Source organism: Staurois parvus, unplaced genomic scaffold, assembly GCF_062004578.1.
Source record: "Staurois parvus isolate SC_StPar_1 unplaced genomic scaffold, SC_StPar_1.0 ptg000794l, whole genome shotgun sequence".
NCBI lineage: Eukaryota > Metazoa > Chordata > Amphibia > Anura > Ranidae > Staurois > Staurois parvus.
In genome coordinates this window covers 741,780-762,706 of record NW_028318590.1, presented here as the reverse complement: position 1 = coordinate 762,706, position 20,927 = coordinate 741,780, and the positions used below count along the sequence as shown (strand labels likewise).

The 20,927-nt window shown below is 46.5% G+C and overlaps 1 protein-coding gene across 2 annotated transcripts in view; it reads right to left on the bottom strand.

The window, feature by feature from the left end:
- Positions 1 to 1,660: 1,660 nt before the first annotated feature.
- Positions 1,661 to 20,927, bottom strand: part of LOC149444270 (uncharacterized) — a 58,822-nt gene continuing 39,555 nt past the window's right edge. The window contains exons 4-5 of one of the 2 annotated variants that reach the window (XM_089654720.1): positions 16,276 to 16,330; positions 1,898 to 2,134 (exon numbers count right to left, since the gene is read on the bottom strand). In XM_089654720.1, the coding sequence (XP_089510846.1) occupies positions 2,039 to 2,134; positions 16,276 to 16,330 (151 nt within the window). In that variant the 3' untranslated portion in view covers positions 1,898 to 2,038. Of the gene's footprint in view, positions 2,135 to 16,275; positions 16,331 to 20,927 lie in introns of both variants that reach the window. The other variant, XM_089654719.1, reaches the window with a different exon arrangement.

Sequence of the window (20,927 nt, the reverse complement as noted above, 5' to 3'; positions counted from 1 at the left end):
CCCCCATCAGAGTGCCCTCTTACATCAGGGTCCACTTCAGAGTACCCCCTTTCATCAAGGTCCCCATCAGAGTCCCCCTTACATCAGGAAACCCATCAGAGTACCCTAGCAGAGTACCCCTTTACATCAGGGTCCCCATCAGAGTGCCCCCTTACATCAGGGTCCCCATCAGAGTACCCCCATACATCAAGGTCCCCATCAGAGTTCCCCCTTACATCAGGATCCCCATCAGAGTGCCCCCTTACATCAGGGTCCCCTTCAGTGTACCCCTTTCATCAGGGTCCACAACAGAGTGCCCCCTTACATCAGGGTCCTCATCAGAGCACCCCCTTACATCAGGGTCCCCAACAGAGTGTCCCCTTGCATCAGGGTCCCCATCAGAGTGTCCCCCTACATCAGGGTCCCCAACAGAGTTCCCCTTTACATCAATTGAACCTGTGCCCCCTTATATCAGATGTCCCTATTAGAGTGCCCCTTTACATCAGGGCCCCCATCAGAGTACCCCTTTACATCAGGGTCCCCATCAGTGCCCTCTTTCATCAAGGTCCCCATCAGTGTCCCCCTTACATCAGGGACCCCATCACTGCCCCCTTACATCAGGGTCCCCATCAGAGCACTCCCTTACTTCCGGGTCCCCTTCAGAGTACCCCCTTACATCAAGGTCCCCATCAGAGTGCCCCCTTATATCAGGGTCCCCATCAGATCACCCCCTAACATCAGGGTCCCCATCAGAGTGCCCCCTTACATCAGGGTCCCATGAGAGTTCCCCCCTATATCAAGGTCCCCATCAGATCACCCCCTAACATCAGGGTCCCACATCAGAGTGCCCCCTTACATCAGGGTCCCATCAGAGTTCCCCCCTATATCAAGGTCCCCATCAGATCACCCCCTAACATCAGGGTCCCCAACAGAGTTCCCCTTTACATCAATTGCCACTATGCGAGTGCCCCCTTACATATGATCAGTTATCCCCATGATAGTGCCCATCACAGTGCCCCCTTACATGCACTGTCCCCATCAGTACTGTCCCACCTGAGGGTGGTATGACTAAAATCTGGGGGGGGGGGGGGGGCAGAGCCCACCCCAGCACCCCCCTAGATCCGACCCTGGTAATTTCAGCAATCACCCCTCCCTGCTTTTCAGAGCTGAGAGATTCTGTGTAAATTCTGTTCTTTCAATGGATGTACAGGGCAGATGGCTACAGATAAACAGGTACAACTCATGTTGGAGGATTGGTTTCGTCTCTGTGTATCACCTGAGGCCAGTCACTTCGCTGGGTATATGTGAGAGATTTCAACCATGGTACGTAAAAAGGTAATTATACTTGTAACTGCCACTTATACTGGACAGCTTGGTCTGCGACAAGCAAGTGGGAAAATAACGGGCCTGCTGGCAGGATCAATAAATAATAAAAAGAGGTAACAAGGAGGAAGGTAAGCAAAATCTGTCCTCGTGTTATTAGAATCATTTTATTTTGCCCATTGTTCTAATTTAAGGTGATATATATGGACTCGACCCAACACACTGGGGCACCTGTGCTTGAGTCTTTAGTGAACGCGTTTCGTCCAGCCAGACTGGAAGCCAAACCAGCCGCACTCTGACCATCAATTGTAATTCTGCTACATTTCGGCCAACAAGCATGTGACGCCGTTTTTGGCAATTCTTTTAAAAGCTTTACCGTGCTTTTATTGGATTATTCACATTATTTACATGACGCAAATTCTATTCACATTATACGACATATGACTTTATATCGACTACAGATCTTCATCCGTCATTCCATTATGGTCTCCATCCATCCAGGATCCATTGGTGGAAAGTCCAGTTCTCTGCAAGACTCAGAATTCTCCGGAGTGTCTTTGAGGTATTTCTCCATTTATGGTATTAAAATAGTTGTAGTACCGGTGCCGAGGAGAACGCCACTGCAGCTATAAGAAAGCCATTGGCGAGGATTGTAGCGCCAACATTCCGTCCTCCATCCTCATTGGCTGTTCTGGTCTTTATAGGCGGGAAAGTTTGGTTGGTGTGTATCCTCAGCTCACACACTGCTTTGCATCGTCCTACCGACGGGTAAGCCATCGTAGAGCGTGTTAAAGCGAAGGCAGTAATTCTGATCGGCATTATCGTATATCGGCTGCGGAGAAATGAAATAAAATGAAGGCAAATTATGTAAAATTCAATTCTGGAATTTACAAAATTAACAAAATAATTTTAAACATTTGCCTTTACAGGTTAGAACCTCTGTTGCAGAGGCATAACCAAAACCTTCGGAGCTCCAGTGGAAAAAACCACGAAGGTCCCCCCTGACCCCATCCCAAGGACCCTGCCGCTGGGTCTGAGGCCCTTGTCACTGGTCCAGGGTCCTTCCCCATTAATCCGAGGGCCTTTTCCATTGGTCCCAGGGCCCTTCCCTCCAAGCCTGGGGCCCTTCCCTTTGTGTCTAGGGCTCTTCCTACTGATCCTGAAGCCCTTTACTCCCTTTGTGGGGGCCCTTTATTATGGTTCTACAGTGGGACTCCTTCACATGTTCTGCAGTGGGCCCCCTCCTGTTGTCTTGGGCCCCCCCAAGGGGCCTGGTCACAAGTGCGACTTTGGTAGTTCCACCACTTCTCCATTGGGTTTCCAAAGCCAGCAATGCAACTATTGACTGCTTGCTTAGGTCAAGGGCAGGGGTGGACTGACCATTTGAGCACACTGCCCGAGGGCCCGGGGTCAGTAGGGGGCCCCATGAGATGCTCCAGGTACCTTTCATTGGCTTTTTCATAGGTTTTTTTAAGTGTGGGCGAGGACACAGGGGCCCCATAATCCCCTATTGCCCGGGGACCCCATGACTTGTCAGTCCACCCCTGGTCAACGGTTTACTTATATAATCCTCCGCTCTCCCATGTGCCGGAGGCAGACTGTCCTTCAGTGTCCTCATGTCTAGTGCAATGCTATGGACCTGTCATCGGTCTTTATGATGTCAGGACCTTAGACTGTTGGAGCATGGGAGATAAGACACTTAGAGAACTGGTCTAGCAGCATGGAGGAGGGGAGGATCAGATAAGTAAATCAACTTTTTCATTGTTCGGTTTCAAGTGCAACTTTATGATTGACATACTTAGACCCAGCCTGTCTGGAAAGTATGGTCACCTGCTGACTTGGCACCACCCACAGGCAGCTTAACTCTTTAGCAAGACACAGAAATTGAATTCATTGCAATTTGATCATTTCAGTACAGAGGATGTTTTTAAAGTGTTTAAAGGTTAAGAAGACACAGACTTTCCTAAGCCCAGTCTCTGAGAAGCACCAATACTGAAGGAACATGGAAAAAAATGAGGATGGTCTGGCTAAGACTGAACTAACTTGCAGCAAACAAGAGAGGAGGACAAAAGGAAAAACCAAAATCCCATAGTAAACAAGTTGTAGTGGCTCAAAACAATCACTAGATCTCAGCATAATACCGGACATTAATAACGCGATGCAGTTAAATGGAAAACAGAAAAAAATCCAGAGAAGTAGGACAGAACATCCAGTCCTGAACAAGCAGATACCCTTGCAGTGTGGGCACAGACCCACAGGAAGGGAGAATTTTCAAGTTTCCTGGAGTCCAGCTTTAAGACTGTCTTGGGCTCCATTGGAACATTTCCTCCCCTTTCCTGTCCTCATGACATCCTGTATTTTTCTGTCCTTGTTTCAAGGGAGTTGAAGGACTTCTTCAACATAGGCAGCAGCAGCAGAATACTGGAAGGCTACAACATATTGGTTTCTACGTTTCTGCATATAGTCTCCCCCAAAATACATACCAGACCCTTGGTCTACAGAGGTCCACCTAAAGAAACCCATATCAGACCCTTAATCCAAGCATGCAGCCTGGCTGGACAGAAAATGGGCGGGGGGATGAGCATGCAATCCCACTTTCTCATGGACCATACCATGCCAAATGTATTTTTAAAAATATTTTTAATATATTTTGTAATAAAATGACATTTCAACATACATTATATATATATATTGAATACGGCCAAGATTGTATTTCAAACATATGTCAATATATTTTTTAAAATACCTTTCATATATTTTGTAATAAAAACGCATTTCAACATGCAGTGTATATATATATATATTTTTTTTTTTTTTTTTTTTTTTAATATGTTGAATACGTCCAAAATTGTAGTATTTCATACATGTCAATATATTTTTTAAAATATTTTTCATATATTTTGTAATAAAAATGCATTTCAACATACTACCCTGTTTCCCCTAAAATAAGACCTACCCCCAAAATAAGACCTAGTTGTGATCAGGGCTTTTTTTCACGCGGAACGCCATTCTGCCACCTCCGGCACTGGCCTTGCACACACCCATATCTACTGCCTCTTATAAACACAGAAGCGTGGCTGAAGTGAAAGCACCATCCGCTCCCACAGAACCTCCCTACCTCTGTACTCATTGTGGGACAGGGAAGGAAAAGATATCTGCGGGTGCAGTGGTGAAGAGGCGGAGCGGTAAGTGTGCTTGGTGCACTGTTTGGGAAGATAGGACCCGAAACGGGAGTTACTATAGAGAGGGGCCGGCTGCTGACAGCTGTGTTTTGCAAAGCTAACTAACCATATGAGGGCAGTGGAGGGGGAATGTGCAAAGGTGAGCTGCAGTCAGGTGTTGCAGAGGTAAATTGAGTTTGGCGAGTTGCAGACAGTGTGCATAGGTGAGCTGCAGCTGGGGGGGGGGGTGCAGAGGTGAGCTGAGTTGCAACCCACCTTGGCACCCCCCAGCCACAACTCAGCTCTGCACCCCCTGGCTAATGATCGCCTCTGCATTTCACGTCTGCAACTTACCCCTTCACCCTGTCTGTGGCTCATATCTGCACCCTGTCTGAAACTCACCTGTCAAGTCACCCCTGCAACACCTGACTGCAGCTCACAACTGTCATCAACCGGCCCTCTCCATAGTAACCCTCATCCACAACTGCCTGCAGCTCACCTCTGCACCCCGCCACACCTGGATATTTAAAAAATAAGACCTACCCCAAAAATAAGACCTAGTGTGTTTTCTTGAGCCAAAAAGAATATAAGACAGTGTCTTATTTTCGGGGAAACAAGGTATATATACATACATATATATATATATATACACAGTATATATATACTGCATGTTGAAATGCATGTTGTATATTTTACAAAATATATGAAAAATATTTTTAAAGATATATATTTTTTTAATATATAAAAAAGTCATTTTAACATATATTTTTACATATATTTGTAAATGTATTCCAAAAATGTAGATTAAATGTATTCCTAAAGCCATACAGTATATTTGAAAATGTATTTTGAAAAATATTTTTTGTCATATAAAAACGCATTTCAACATACAGTATATATATATATATATATATATATATATATATTTTTTTTTTTTTTTTTTTTTTTTTTTTTGAAATATATTGAATACGTCCAAAATTTTAGTATTTCAAACATATGTCAATATATTTAATATATGTTTTAACATATTTTTCATATATTTTGTAATAAAAATGCATTTCAACATACAGTATATATATATATATATATATATATATATATAAATATAAATATAGTTTGAAATACATTGAATATGGCCCAAATTGTAGTATTTCAAACATATGTCTGTATATGTTTTAAAATATTTTTCATATATTTTGGAATAAAAACGCATTTCAACATACAGTGTATATATATATATACACATACATACATACATACATATACACATATATATACACATATATATACATACACACACACAGTATATATATACTGCATGTTGAAATGCATTTTTTATATTTCACAAAATATATGAAAAATATTTTTAAAAATATATATTTTTTTAACATATAAAAAAGTCATTTTAACATATATTTGTAAATGCATTCCAAAAATGTAGATTAAATGTATTTTTAAAGGCATAAAGTATATTTGAATATTTATTTTTAAAATTAATTTTCATACATGTTGTAATAAAAACGCATTTCAACATATAGTACATATACTGTATATAGTTTGAAACATTTTGAATGCGGCCAAAATTGTAGTATTTCAAACATATGTCAATATATTTTTGAAAATATTTTTCATATATTTTGTAATAAAAATGCATTTCAACATACAGTATGTATATATATATATAGTTTGAAATTTATTGAATACAGCCAAAATTGTAGTATTTCAAACATATGTCCATATATGGATTAAAAAAAAATATATATATATATCTATATATATATAGATATATATAATATAAAATATTTTTCTTCCATGTGGGCAACTTGTCCCTGTTTGAGGGGTCTAGAGGAGGATGATACCAGGTCAAGTCTCTTCCACAGTACCTGAGGTCAATAGTTGTATTGTGCGCACATCATAAGTTTTGCAAAATGTACACCATTGCCTCAATTCCTCAGATGTAATCTAAGAGTAGAGCAAACAGGAACCAGAATGATCCTTTTATCTTGTCTAAAGGAAGTGGTGAATTGCTCTGCCATAGTTCCTGGCTGTACACCCAACCATATGTTATACTTTTTGTGACAAAGAATAAATGAACACATCAAGTAAATCTCCACTGCACTCCAGACCAGAAAAAAATGAAACCCTCAGCAGGGTAGTAGATCCCTGTAATGCAAGGCTGGATACAAACACCGCAGGGGTACAATCACCAGCACTTTCACCATTATTCTACGCTTTGTGAGAGAAATGCAACCAAATGTACAGCTGCCGGCACATCACAGCATCCACTCGGCACCCCAAGAAATAACAGAATCCAACCGCAGTATTCCTGCACTGTCAAATCCTCCACTTATATTATCACACAACACACAGGAGGATATATCATACAGCAATCACAGTCTGCATGATAACACACCAATAGTAATGTGACAATGATAGCATGAAACAAGCACATCTTTTGACAGCGTCACAGCATACCGCGCTTCCCCGAAAACAAGACACTGCCTTATATTAATTGTAGGTTAGAAAAATGCACTAGTGTTTATTTTCCGGTAAGTCTTATTTTTATCGACACCCCCTCCGACGATCCCCGCAGGATGGATGGGATCCGCGGATTGAGCATAATGGATCGGAGTCCGATCCATTATCCTCCCCAATCCGCAGATCCGATCCATCCTGCGGGGATCGTCGGCTTGCAACCTAACTGATCTCTCCACCAGCTCCACAAAAAGGTACATTTTAAAGCAAGCCCCCCTCTCTCTCTCTGCCCCCTCCCTCTCCCCCTCTCTCTCCTCTCCCTCCCCCCTCTCCCCCCCTCTCTCTGCCTTCTCTCTCTGCCTTCTCTCTCTCTCTGCCCCCTCTCTCCCTCCTCTTTCTCTGCCCCCTATCTGTCCTCTCTCTCTCTGCTCTCTCTCTCTCCCTCTCTCTCTGCCCCCTCTCTCTGCCCCCCCCCCCTCTCTGCCCTCTCTCTCTGCCTTCTCTCCCCTCCTATCTCTCTCTGCCCTCTCTCTCTCTGCCTTCTCTCCCCTCCTATCTCTCTCTGCCCTCTCTCCCTGCCCTCTCTCTCTGCCCTCTCTCTCTTCCCCCTCTCCCTCCATCTCTGCTCCCTCTCTCCCTCTCTCTCTGCCCCCCCTCTCCCTCTCTGCCTTCTCTCTCTCTCTCTCTCTCTCTGCCCTCTCGCTCTGCCCTCTCGCTCTGCCCCCCCTCTCTCTGTCCTCTCTTTCTCTACCCTCTCTCTGCCCCCCCCCTCTCTCTGCCCTCTCTCTCCTCTCTCTCTGCCCTCTCTCTCTGCCTTCTCCCCCCTCTCTCCCTCTCTCTCTGTCCTCTCTCTCTCTCTACCCTATCTCTGCCCTCTTTCTCCTCTCTCTCTGCCCTCTCTCTCTCTGCCTCCCCCCTCTCTCTGCCCTCTCTCTGCCTTCTCTTGCTCTCTCCCCCCCTCTCTGCCCTCCCCCCTCTGCCGTCTCTCTATCCCCCCTCTCTCTCTGCCTTCTCCCACTCCTCTCTCTCTCTCTCTCTCTCTGCCCTCTCTCTCTCCCCTCTCTCTGCCTTCTCTCCCCCCCTCTCTGCCTTCTCTCTCTTCTCCCCCCTCTCTCTGCCCTCTCTCTCTTCCCCCTCTCCCCCCATCTCTGCCCCCTCTCTCCCTCTCTCTCTGCCCCCTCTCTCCCTCTCTGCCCTCTCTCTCTCTGCCCTCTCTCTCTGCCCCCTCGCTCTCTGTCCTCTCTTTCTCTACCCTCTCTCTGCCCCCCCTCTCTCTCTCTGCCCTCTCTCTCCTCTCTCTCTGCCCTCTCTCTCTGCCTTCTCCCACCCTCTCTCCCTCTCTCTCTGTCCTCTCTCTCTCTCTCTACCCTATCTCTGCCTCCCCCCTCTCTCTCTGCCCTCTTTCTCCTCTCTCTGCCCTCTCTCTCTCTGCCTTCCCCCGTCTCTCTCTCTGCCCTCTCTCTGCCTTCTCTTGCTCTCCCCCCCTCTCTGCCCTCCCCCTCTGCCGTCTCTCTCCCCCCTCTCTCTATCCCCCCTCTCTCTCTCTGCCTTCTCGCACTCCTCTCTCTCTCTCCGCCCTCTCTCTCTCCCCTCTCTCTGCCTTCTCTCCCCCCCCCCCTCTCTGCCTTCTCTCTCTTCTCCCCCCCTCTCCCCCCCTCTCTCTGCCTTCTCTCTCTTCTCTCCCCCTCTCCCCCCCCCCCCCCTCTGTCTTCTCTCTCTTCTCCCCCCCCTCTCTCTCTCTGCCGTCTCTCTCTTCTCTCCCCCCTCTTTCCCTCCCCTCTCTCTCTGCCTTCTCTCTCTTCTCTCTCCCCCCTCTCTCTCTTTCTCTCTACCGTCTCTCTCTTCTCTCCCCCCTCTTTCCCTCCCCTCTCTCTCTGCCTTCTCTCTCTTCTCTCCCCCCCCCCCCTCTCTCTCTCTCTCTGCCTTCTCTCTCTTCTCTCTCCCCCCCTCTTTCCCTCTTTCTCTCCCCCCTCCTCCTACATGAAGATGTAGTACTGTCACCAGGGTCGGGGGGATTACACTGACCTGCTGCATATTTTGCCCACCCATCCAGCACTCCGTCTTCAGCACCGTGGCAGGGATGTAGACTCGCCCCTCTTCTGAAACTCTGAGGAGGAGAGGTGTCCGAAGTGCCTGCTTCTCTGTCCATCCCCTCAATGCCTGCTTATTACAGAAGCGGCACATACAGGGACGGACTGAGAATCTCATGGGGCCCTGCAATGACCCTGGGTCCTCGGGCAATGCCTTAATGGTCAGTTCTCCCCTGGTGGAGGTAGGTCTTATTTTCGGGGGGCTTATATTAGCAGTATGTCAAAAAGTACCGCTAGGGCTTGCTTTTGGGGTAGGTCTTATTTTCGGGGAAACACGGTAGAATTAACCATTTCCAGACCGGACACTTTCACCCCCTTCCTGACCAGGGTAATTTTCAGCTTTCAGCACTATCACACTTTGAATGACAATTGCGCGGTCATGCAACACTGTACCCAAATTAATTTTTTACCATTTTTTTGAGGCAGATAAAGCTTTATTTTGGTGGTATTTATTCACCGCTTGGATTTTTATTTTTTTTACTATTTAAATGGAAAAGTCCAAAAATTTTGAAAAAAAGTGTTTTTTTTTATAAAATTTTGCAAATAAATAATATTTCATCATAAATCTTTGCCAAAATTTATTCCGTTATCTTTCTAGTAAAAAAAAAAATACAAATTAGTTTATAACTAAAAATTATAATTTTTAAACATTTTGTTTACATTTTTATTTTATTTTTTATATTATTATTATTTTTTTTTTTTTATACATACTGTCACCCTAGCAGTACAGTGTCACCATGGTGACACTGTACTACTTGTGGGGGGTGATGAAGATTTTTTTTTTTTTTTTTTTACACTGATTGCTTTTACATCCATATAGGATGTAAAAGCAATCATTTCTCTTTCTCTCTGTCTGCATTCTTGCACTCATTGAGAAGTACTGAGTGAGTTGTGATTGGTCACAGCTTGTCACATGGTACAAGGCTGTTGTGAATAGCCCTGTACCATGTGATCTCTGTGATCATTCACAGATTTCACACGTAGTAAGCAATGATGTCACAAGTGACATCTTGCTTACTGCTTTGCATGTGATCACTGATTGGCCAATCAGTGATCACATGATCGGGACCTTGTACAGAGGTCCCGTCCGATGATCGGTGTTTCACTGTGTCCGGAGGACACAGCGGGCACCGGATCGCGGTGCTGCGCGCACAAGCAGGGCCACCCGACCCTGCACTGCCACCGTGCGGCCGTTTATATGCAACGGCCGGTTGGGAAGTGGATAATACATTACCTAAGCTACGGGAAGACAGGAAGGAAGAGGCCATATCGGGACCATAATACACAGGGAATCATAGAGAAGCCTCGAAGCACGATTGACCGATGAGCCAATGTAGCCTTGGCAGGAGTCCCAGCATCAGAGCATCCCCTCTCGCATGGGAGGGCTTCTGCCTTTACCGTGTCCAGGCTTTGCTTTTAAATACCCTGTTAAGCACTTCTGGCACTTTCCCGAAATGGGCGGGCGCCATACCCACCTCATGAAGAGTTAGCAGAAAGGTCCCCTGTGGTAAGAGTCACACCCAGTCACTTTACGGGACAAACAACTTCTGATCTTCTCTTAATTTCTAACTTCTCATCTAAATTCACAAACAAGTTCTCAAACAATTCTTATCTATCTTAACCACTTCCAGTCCGGACACTTTCCCCCCCTTCCAGTCCGGACACTTTCCCCCCCTTCCAGTCCGGACACTTTCACCCCCTTCCAGTCCGGACACTTTCTCCCCCTTCCAGTCCGGACACTTTCACCCCCTTCCAGTCCGGACACTTTCACCCCCTTCCAGTCCGGACACTTTCACCCCCTTCCAGTCCAGACACTTTCACCCCCTTCCAGTCCAGACACTTTCACCCCCTTCCAGTCCAGACACTTTCACCCTCTTCCAGTCCGGACACTTTCTCCCCCTTCCAGTCCAGACACTTTCCCCCCCTTCCAGTCCGTACACTTTCCCCCCCTTCCAGTCCAGACACTTTCCCCCCCTTCCAGTCCAGACACTTTCACCCCCTTCCAGTCCGGACACTTTCTCCCCCTTCCAGTCCGGACACTTTCACCCCCTTCCAGTCCGGACACTTTCACCCCCTTCCAGTCCGGACACTTTCACCCTCTTCCAGTCCGGACACTTTCACCCCCTTCCAGTCCAGACACTTTCACCCTCTTCCAGTCCGGACACTTTCACCCCCTTCCTGCCCAGGCCAAATTTCAGCTTTCAGCGCTATCACACTTTGAACGACAATTGCGCGGTCATGCAACACTGCACCCATAGGAAATTTTTACCATTTTTTTGAGACAGATAAAACTTTATTTTGGTGGTGTTTATTCACCACTGGGATTTTTTTTTTTTTTTTGCTATATAAGTGAAAAAGTCCAAACATTTTAAAAAAAAAGTGTTTTTCTTATAAAATTTTGCAAATAAATAATCCTTCATAAATCTTGGCCAAAATGTATTCAGCTATCTTTTTATTAAAAAAACAAAAACAAATTAGTTTAAAACAAAAAATTATAATTTTTCAAAAACATTTTTAAAATTTTTATTTTATTTTTTTATATTATTATTTTATGTTTTTTTTGGGGGGGGGTTTCTGTTAAAATACCATCACCCTAGCAGTACAGTGTCACCATGTAAAAAAAAAAATAACCAAAATTAGTTTATAACCAAAAATTATAATTTTTTAGAAATCTTTTTACATTATTAGTTAATTTTTTTATATTATTATTTGTGTATTTTTTTTTTAGCATACTGTCACCCTAGCAGTACAGTGTCACCATAGTGACACTTTACTACTTGTGGGGGGTGATGAAGATTTTTCTCTCTTTTTTTACACTGATTGCTTTTACACACATAAAGGCTGTAAAAGCAATAATTTCTCCTTCTCTCTGGCTGAATTCTTGCAGTCATTGAGAAATACTGTGAGAGCTGCGATTGGTCACAGCTTGTCACATGTGAATAGCCCTTTACCATGTGACCTCTGTGATCATTCACAGATTTCACAAGTAGTAAGCAATGATGTCAGAAAGTGACAGCTTGTTTACTACTACTATTCATCTGATCACTGATTGGCCAATCAGGGATCACATGAATCAGGACCTCACACAAAGGTCCCATACAGTGATCGGTGTTCTGCTGTATCCTCCGGACACAGCCCGCACTGGATCGCGGTGCCGGCGCGCACAGGCAATGAATGCGGGGACGGTTTATAAACAGCGACCAGCTTCGGCACTGCTCCCGCCTGGCCGTTTATGTACATGGGTCGGACGGGAAGTGGTTAAGCACTCTAATGTAACATTTCTAAATCTCACAAACACTTCTTATCTGCTTTAAGCCGTCTAATGTCTTGTGACTCTGTTCCTTCAGCCTAGAGAAATGACATCAATGTCCTTTCTTGTACTTCTGGCATATGGCCAACGATGCTTTATTGTAAAAATTCCCCAAGAAACAAAAGGTCCAAGGCCAACACATTTCTTAGGCATTACAAAACCTTTACAGTGGCAGTGAACTTGGAGCTCAAGAATCAAGCCTCCATCAGAGACCCTGGGAAATAGAAGAAGCTACCATGCTAATTTTACATGGACCAACCCTTTAAATCAAATATGCTCTATACAGAGATGTTGCATGGACATGACTACAAGAATATGGACACACTTCAAAAAAATTGGAGTTCAGGTGTTTCCAGTGAAGGGTATTGTTAATACTACAGCATACTGTACAAAGAGATTATGAACAATTGTAACCTTCCAACCTTGTAGTAACAATTTGGGGAGGACCCTTTTCTGTTCCAACATGACTGTGTCTCTGTGTATGAGGCCAGTTCCATAAAGACATAGTTTGACCAGTTGGGTGTGGAGGAACTCAGGTGTTCTACACAGAGCCCAGAACCTCAATCCTACTGAACACCGTTCATAGAGACATAGTTTGACCAGTTGGGTGTGGAGGAACTCGGGTGTTCTACAACCTTGTAGTAACAATTTGGGGAGGACCCTTTTCTGTTCCAACATGACTGTGTCTCTGTGTATGAGGCCAGTTCCATAAAGACATAGTTTGACCAGTTGGGTGTGGAGGAACTCGGGTGTTCTGCACAGAGCCCAGAACCTCAATCCTACTGAACACCATTCATAAAGACATAGTTTGACCAGTTGGGTGTGGAGGAACTTGGGTGTTCTGCACAGAGCCCAGAACCTCAATCCTATTGAACACCGTACATAAAGACATAGTTTGACCAGTTGGGTGTGGAGGAACTCGGGTGTCCTGCACAGAGCCCAGAACCTCAATCCTACTGAACACTGTTCATAAAGACATAGTTTGACCAGTTGGGTGTGGAGGAACTCGGGTGTTCTGCACAGAGCCCAGAACCTCAATCCTACTGAACACCGTTCATAAAGACATAGTTTGACCAGTTGGGTGTGGAGGAACTTGTGTGTTCTGCACAGAGCCCAGAACCTCAACCCTACTGAACTCATTCATAAAGACATGGTTTGGTGAGTTTGGCATGGAGCAACATTTCTGCCCTGACCTCAACCCTACTGATTAAATTTGAGATGACTTGGAACACTGATAGCTTTCCAGGTCTTCTCATCCAACCTCAACACCCACCCTCACCAATGTTCTTTTGGTTGAAAGAGCACAAATTCCCACAGACACCCTCCAAAATCTTGCGAAGAGTCTTCCCGGAAGAGTGGAGGTTATCACAGTCACAAAGGGTGGCCAACTCCATATTAACGGCCATGGTTTTGGCATGGCATGTCCAACAAGCTCTATATGTTTGGGCATATAGTGTATGGCCTGTGTTAAAACTCATTCCAGGGGTTGAATAAGTTGTAAACACGGTGCAGCGTGGTGTGGTGGGTAGTAGACACACAGAGTTCAAGTCAGGCAATGGAGTTATATTGTAGAAAAGGTACAAACACAACTCAGGCCTGGCAGGTAGCCACTTCCAAACAGAGACAGCAGTCTGATGATTTGAAAATACCAGCAGTGTTTGCAATGAGGAGTTGAATGCGGCCTTGCCAGCCCACCCTCAAAAAGAAGGCTTTCTGAACAGAGGTAGACATAGTCCCTGCAGTGCCCCTACTCTTCTGGAACCTCTAGGCACTTTCCCTTCCAAAAGGGAATCCTGTCCCTATGCTAGCCACTCACATAATTTGTGCCAAAACCAGGAGCCAGAGTATTAAATTGACTCTGTCTGACCCAAGATGGCTGCTGAAGTCACATGAGGCACTAGCATCCAATCAGACAGATGTCTCCCCAGGACCATAGGAAGTCATAGAGAAACTAAGTTCCTCACAACTTCTTTCCTTTTCTGTATTTCTGCTTTGGTTGAGCGCCACCTGCAGTAGAAAGTACAGACTGCACCTGCCTGCAAAGTGAAATTGTTAAAATATACAGCACCAAGAAAAGCTTCTCTGTTTGATCCAGTGAACACAGGCAGCAGCGTTTCCTTAAAAAATGGAAAATTAACCATTAAAAACACACTGATCCGGGTGCTAAACAAAGATGAGGACAAACATGTTGCACCAACTTGGTAACTTCCCCCCCCCCCCACCCCGTACACAATTAGGATCAGTTAATAAATTAGTGGAAATTAAAGCATATCTAAACCCAAAATGTATTATACCACATCAAAAGGACTGTCAAGTTGCAATATACACTCACCGGCCACTTTATTAGGTACACCTGTTTAATTGCCTGGTAACACAAATTGCTAATCAGTATTTCAAAACCTGCCGATCTACTAGGATGTACAGAGAATGGTCTGAAAAAGAGAAAATATCTAGTGATCCTCAGTTGTGTGGACAAAAATGCTTTGTTGAGGTCAGAGGTCAGAGGAGAATGGGCAGACTGGTTGGAGATGATAGAAAGGCAACAGTAACTCCAATAACCACTCGTTACAACCAAGGTATGCAGAATACCATCTCTGAATGCACCACACGTCCAACCTTGAAGCAGATGAGCTACAGCAGCAGAAGACCACACCGGGTGCCACTCCTGTCAGCTAAGGCCAGAGAACAAAGGCTACAATTCGTACAGGCTCACCAAAATTGGACAAAAGAAGGTTGGAAAAATGTTGCCCGGTCTGATGAGTCTCCATTTCAGCTGCAACATTCAGATGGTAGGGTCAGAGCTGACGTAAATTACATGAATGCATGGATCCATCCTGCTTTGTATCAACAGTTCAGGATGGTGGCGGTGGTGTCATGGTGTGGTGGATCCATCCTGCCTTGTATCAACAGTTCAGACTGGTGGTGGTGGCGTCATGGTGTGGTGGATCCATTCTGCCTTGTATCAACAGTTATGGCTAGTGGTGGTGGTGTCATGGTGTGGTGGATCCATCCTGCCTTCTATCAACAGTTATGGCTAGTGGTGGTGGTGTCATGGTGTGGTGGATCCATCCTGCCTTGTATCAACAGTTCAGACTGGTGGTGGTGGTGTCATGGTGTGGTGGATCCATCTTGCCTTGTATCAACAGTTCAGGCTGGTGGTGGTGGTGTCATGGTGTGGTGGATCCATCCTGCCTTGTATCAACAGTTCAGACTGGTGGTGTCATGGTGTGGTGGATCCATCTTGCCTTGTATCAACAGTTCAGGCTGGTGGTGCTGGTGTCATGGTGTAGTGGATCCACCCTGACTTGTATCAACAGTTCGGACTGGTGGTGGTGGTGCCATGGTGTGGGGGATATTTTCTTGGCACACATTAGGCCCCTTAGTACCAGTTGACCAATGTTTAAATGCCATGGCCTACCTGAGTACCATGTCCATCCCTTTATGACTCCAGTGTCCCCATCTTCTGATGGCTCCTTCCAGCAGGATAATGCACCATGTCACAAAGCTCAATCATCCCCAACTGGTTTCTTGAACATGACAATGAGGTCACTGTACTCCAATGGCCTCCACAGTCACCAGATCTCCATCCAATAGAGCACCTTTGGGATGTGGTGGAACAGGAGATTCTCATCATGGATGTGCAGCCAATAAATCTGCAGCAACTGCGTGATGCCATCATGTCAATATGGACCAAAATCTCTGAGGAATGAAGGCAGTTCTGAGGGCAGAAGGGGTCCAACCAAGGTGGACCTAATCAAGTGGCTGGTGAGTGTATTATATTTTTGTTTTATGGTTTAAATACGCTTTAACTGAAGTCCTGAGGCTGTGGTCAGCCGACAGCATGGAAGGAACAACCTCAACCTCAACCCCAACCACTGACGGGTACCGACATAGAGCTCAGTAATCTGAACCATCTTATAAAGTGATGAAGTCTCACCTCTTCTCTCTGCTGGGTCTCTGTGCTGGTTTGGTGGATTTTATCTGGTGGTTTTCTAAAGTTATAATAAGAGATGTGAGAAAGGTCAGCTTCCGTTCATATACACATATCCTGTCTCTTGTATAAACAATACTTTGCCAAAAAATATCTAAAATTCGTATTTTTTTGTGCTTTTGTACAACCAGCAAATTGACAGTTTGCAATAATATATGTACGGGTGACAGAAGACGTCACTGGATAATGCCAGCAGTCACATCTGCTCTACTCTGCACACTATATTCAGCTCCGCCTTTAGGTATATTTTGTTTTGTGAACTAATTACTTTGCTCCTGTTGGTACATCTGTTGTATTACTTTATAGGTGCAAAGATAATAAATCACTGATCTTGCCTGAAATTCTAACATTTGCTATTAATCAGCTGTGCAAGTTCCTGCTGCTTTCCTACATAGCAACAGGTGAAGGGAGCAGGAGTATGAGCAGGAGCAGGGGGAGGATACAGGAGGATAAGCAGAAGAAGGTAGGGGGGGAAGGAGTATGAGCAGGAGTAGGGGGAGGATGCAGGAGCATAAGCAGCGGGAGAGGGGGCGGGAGTATGAGCAGGGGGAGGATGCAGGAGCATAAGCAGAAGAAGGTAGAGGGGGCAGGAGTATGAGCAGGAGTAGGGGGAGGATGCAGGAGCATAAGCAGAAGGGAGAGGGGGCAGGAGTATGAGTAGGGAGAGGATGCAGGAGCATAAGCAGAAGAAGGTAGAGGGGGCAGGAGTATGAGCAGGAGCAGGGGGAGGATACAGGAGCATAAGCAGAAGTAGGGCACAAGGAGGCAGGAGTATGAGCAGGAGCAGGGGGAGGATGCAGGAGCATAAGCAGAAGTAGGGAGAGGGGGCAGGAGTATGAGCAGGAGCAGGGGGAGGATGCAGGAGCATAAGCAGAAGTAGGGAGAGGGGGGAGGAGTATGAGCAGGAGTAGGAGGAGGCTGCAGGAGCATAGACAGAAGCATGGAGAAGAGGCAGCAGTATGAGCAGGAGCAGGGGGAGGATCTAGGAGCATAAGCAGAAGTAAGGAGATGAGGCAGGAGTATGAGCAGGAGTAGTTGGAGGATGCAGGAACATAGACAGGAATATGGGGAGGGGGCAGGAGTACGAGCAGGAGTATGGGGAGGTTGCAGGAGCATAGACAAAAGTAGGGAGATGGGGCAGGAGTAGGAGCAGGAGTAGGCGGAGGATGCAGGAGCATAGACAGACATAGGGAGAAGGGGCAGGAGTAGGGGGAGGTTGCAGGAGCATAGACAGAAGTAAGGAGAGGGGACAAGAGTAGGAGCAGGGGGAGGATGCAGGAGCATAAGCAGAAGTAGGGAGAGGGGGCAGGAGTATGAGCAGGAGTAGGGAGAGGGGGCAGGAGTATGAGCGGGAGTAGGGGGAGGTTGCAGGAGCATAGACAGAAGAAGGGAGAGGGGGCAGGAGTAGGAGCAGGGGGAGGATGCAGGATCATAAGCAGAAGTAGGGAGAGGGGGCAGGAGTATGAGCAGGAGTAGGGAGAGGGGGCAGGAGTATGAGCAGGAGTAGGGGGAGGCTGCAGGAGCATAGACAGAAGCATGGAGAAGAGGCAGCAGTATGAGCAGGAGCAGGGGGAGGATCTAGGAGCATAAGCAGAAGTAAGGAGATGAGGCAGGAGTATGAGCAGGAGTAGTTGGAGGATGCAGGAACATAGACAGGAATATGGGGAGGGGGCAGGAGTACGAGCAGGAGTATGGGGAGGTTGCAGGAGCATAGACAAAAGTAGGGAGATGGGGCAGGAGTAGGAGCAGGAGTAGGCGGAGGATGCAGGAGCATAGACAGACATAGGGAGAAGGGGCAGGAGTAGGGGGAGGTTGCAGGAGCATAGACAGAAGAAGGGAGAGGGGGCAGGAGTAGGAGCAGGGGGAGGATGCAGGATCATAAGCAGAAGTAGGGAGAGGGGGCAGGAGTATGAGCAGGAGTAGGGAGAGGGGGCAGGAGTATGAGCAGGAGTAGGGGGAGGTTGCAGGAGCATAGACAGAAGAAGGGAGAGGGGGCAGGAGTAGGAGCAGGGGGAGCATACAGGAGCATTTAGTTTTGGACTCTTTAGTCTGAAGAGCAGAGTTTGATTACTTTTGGCTGTTCTGGCCCTGCTGATTCCAGGCTCATATACTTCCCCCTACCTCCTACTGACTTCTAGAATGTGAAGGGCTGGAAGACCCTGGGCCTGAATATTTATACAGCCTCAGCCAATTCCTAGGGAAGAGAATGACCAGTAGGGAGCTGAGGGGAAGTAAAAATAGTCTGGTGCCAGAAACAGCAGGGTTCTTGTCCTGTCGGAGAAGGCCCAGCCTGAGGGGCTCCTGCCCTTCTGGGCAGATTAGCTGAAGCTTGCAGGTGTTTCACCAAAGTCCAAGCTCTGGGATAGCTGGGGGACCTGTTTTTCTCAAAGGAGATCATCGAGGTCTCAGCTCAGGGAAAGCTGGGGGGGGCCTATCCCTAAAGTTGCTGAAATCAGTTTGGAGGGTGTCCATGGAGGATCTGGTCTGGATCAGGGGTGTATTTACCACAAGGCAAACAAGGCACTTGCCTAGGGTGGCATTTTTCAGGGGGGCAGAACTCACCCCAGAAGAAGGGATGAAAGAACAGACACTCACACCATGGGAACCAGATGGGATCCGAGAGAGACTGCGGCTGCTTGATGGCATAATGAGTTATGTAGAGTCTAGTTCTCGCTGAGATGTCCGGAGCTGTGAAGATGAGTGTCTGTCTATCGCTGGTGGGGGGGGGGAAGTGGAAGGCTCTATTGGGTGGGGGACAGGGGTTCTGTTGGTCAATGTCAGGCTCTCTCTGCAGGAGGGGGAAGGGGGGTTTGTGTTGGTCGGTGTCTGTGGGGGCAGACGATTTTTGTGTTGCCTAGGGCAGCACAAAACCTACAGTGAAGGAAATGCGTATTTGCTCCCCGGCTGATGTTGAAGGTTCGCCCCTCACAAAGAAATGATCGGTCTAACAATGGAATGTTCGGTGTAACACTGAGAGACAGAATAGCAACAACAAATTCAGCAGAAATGCGTCTAACAAATGATGACTGATCTGCATGTTCATGAGGGAAAGAAGGATTTGATCCCCTTCACAAAACATGACAAATCCCTTGTTGGCAAAGGTCAGATGTTTCCTGTCGTCAGCCACCAGGTTTGCACATATCTCTTGGCCCACTCCTCTTGGCACTCCTTTGTTGCCTTGGCCGTGTGTTTTGGGTCATTGTCATGCTGGAACACCCATCCATGACCCATTTTCAATGCCCTGGCTGAGGGAAGAAGGTTCTTACCCAAGATTTGCCCCGTCCATCATCCCTTTGATGCGGTGCAGTTGTCCTGTCCCGTTAGCAGAATGTTTCCACCACCATGTTTCACAGTTGGGTTGGTATTCTTGGGGTCATGGGTAGCATTCCTCCTCCTCCAAACACGGCGAGTTGAGTTGATGCCAAAGAGCTGGATTTTGGTCTCATCTGACCACAACACTTCCCACCAGTCCTCCTCTGCATCATTCAGATGTTCAGTGGCAGACTTCAGACGGGCCTGGACATGTGCTTTCTTGAGCAGAGGGACCGTGCGGGCACTGCAGGATTTCAGTCCTTGTCGACGTAGTGTGTTACCAATTGTTTTCTTGGTGACTGTGGTCCCAGCTGCCTGTAGATCATTGACAAGATCCTCACGTGTAGTTCTGGGATGATTCCTCACTGTTCTCATGATCATTGACACTCCACGAGGTGAGATCTTGCATGGTGCATCAGACCTAGGGAGACTGACACTTGTTTTCTGTTTCTTCCATTTGTGAATGATTGCACCAACTGTTGTCACCTTCTCACCAAGCTGCTTGGCCATAGTTTGGTAGCCCAGTCCAGCCTTGTGTAGGTCTACCATCTTGTCCCTGACATCCTTGGACAGCTCTTTGGTCTTTGCCATGGTGGAGAGTTTGGAATCTGATGGTTTGATGGCTCCTGTGGACAGGTGTCTTTTATACAGGTAACACAATGAGATTAGCAGCACTCCCTTTAAGAGACTGCTTCTAATCTCAGCTTGTTACCTGTATGAAAGACACCTGGGAGCCAGAAATCCTGCTGAATGATAGGGGATCAAATCCTTCTTTCCCTCATGAACATGCAGATCAGTCATCATTTGTTAGACGCATTTCTGCTGAATTTGTTGTTGTATTCTGTCTCTCAGTGTTACACCGAACATTCAATGTTTAGACCGATCATTTCTTTGTGAGGGGCGAACATTCAAAATCAGCCGGGGAGGAAATACGCATTTCCTTCACTGTAAATATACCACTGGTCTGGAGGCTCACGGTACTGGATCTGGCTGGTATGGAAAGGAGGCATCCAAGTACACAGGGACACAGAAAGTAAAGGCCTGAGAGAGAGAGAGATCCTAGTGACTGTTGCTGTTAACCCTTTGAGTGACTGTTCCAGAGTTTCTGGCTTAGGACTGCTCCTCTTCTTGGAGTCCCCATGGGCCGTGTGGGCATTTATTGCTAGTCCTAAAGGGGCCCACCCCCGAAGAGTCTACTTATTACCAGAGCGTGTCCTCTGCTACTCTTTGCACTAAAATTGGAGAATCCCAAGGCTCACCCTACTCCCCAAGCAAGTTTAACCAGC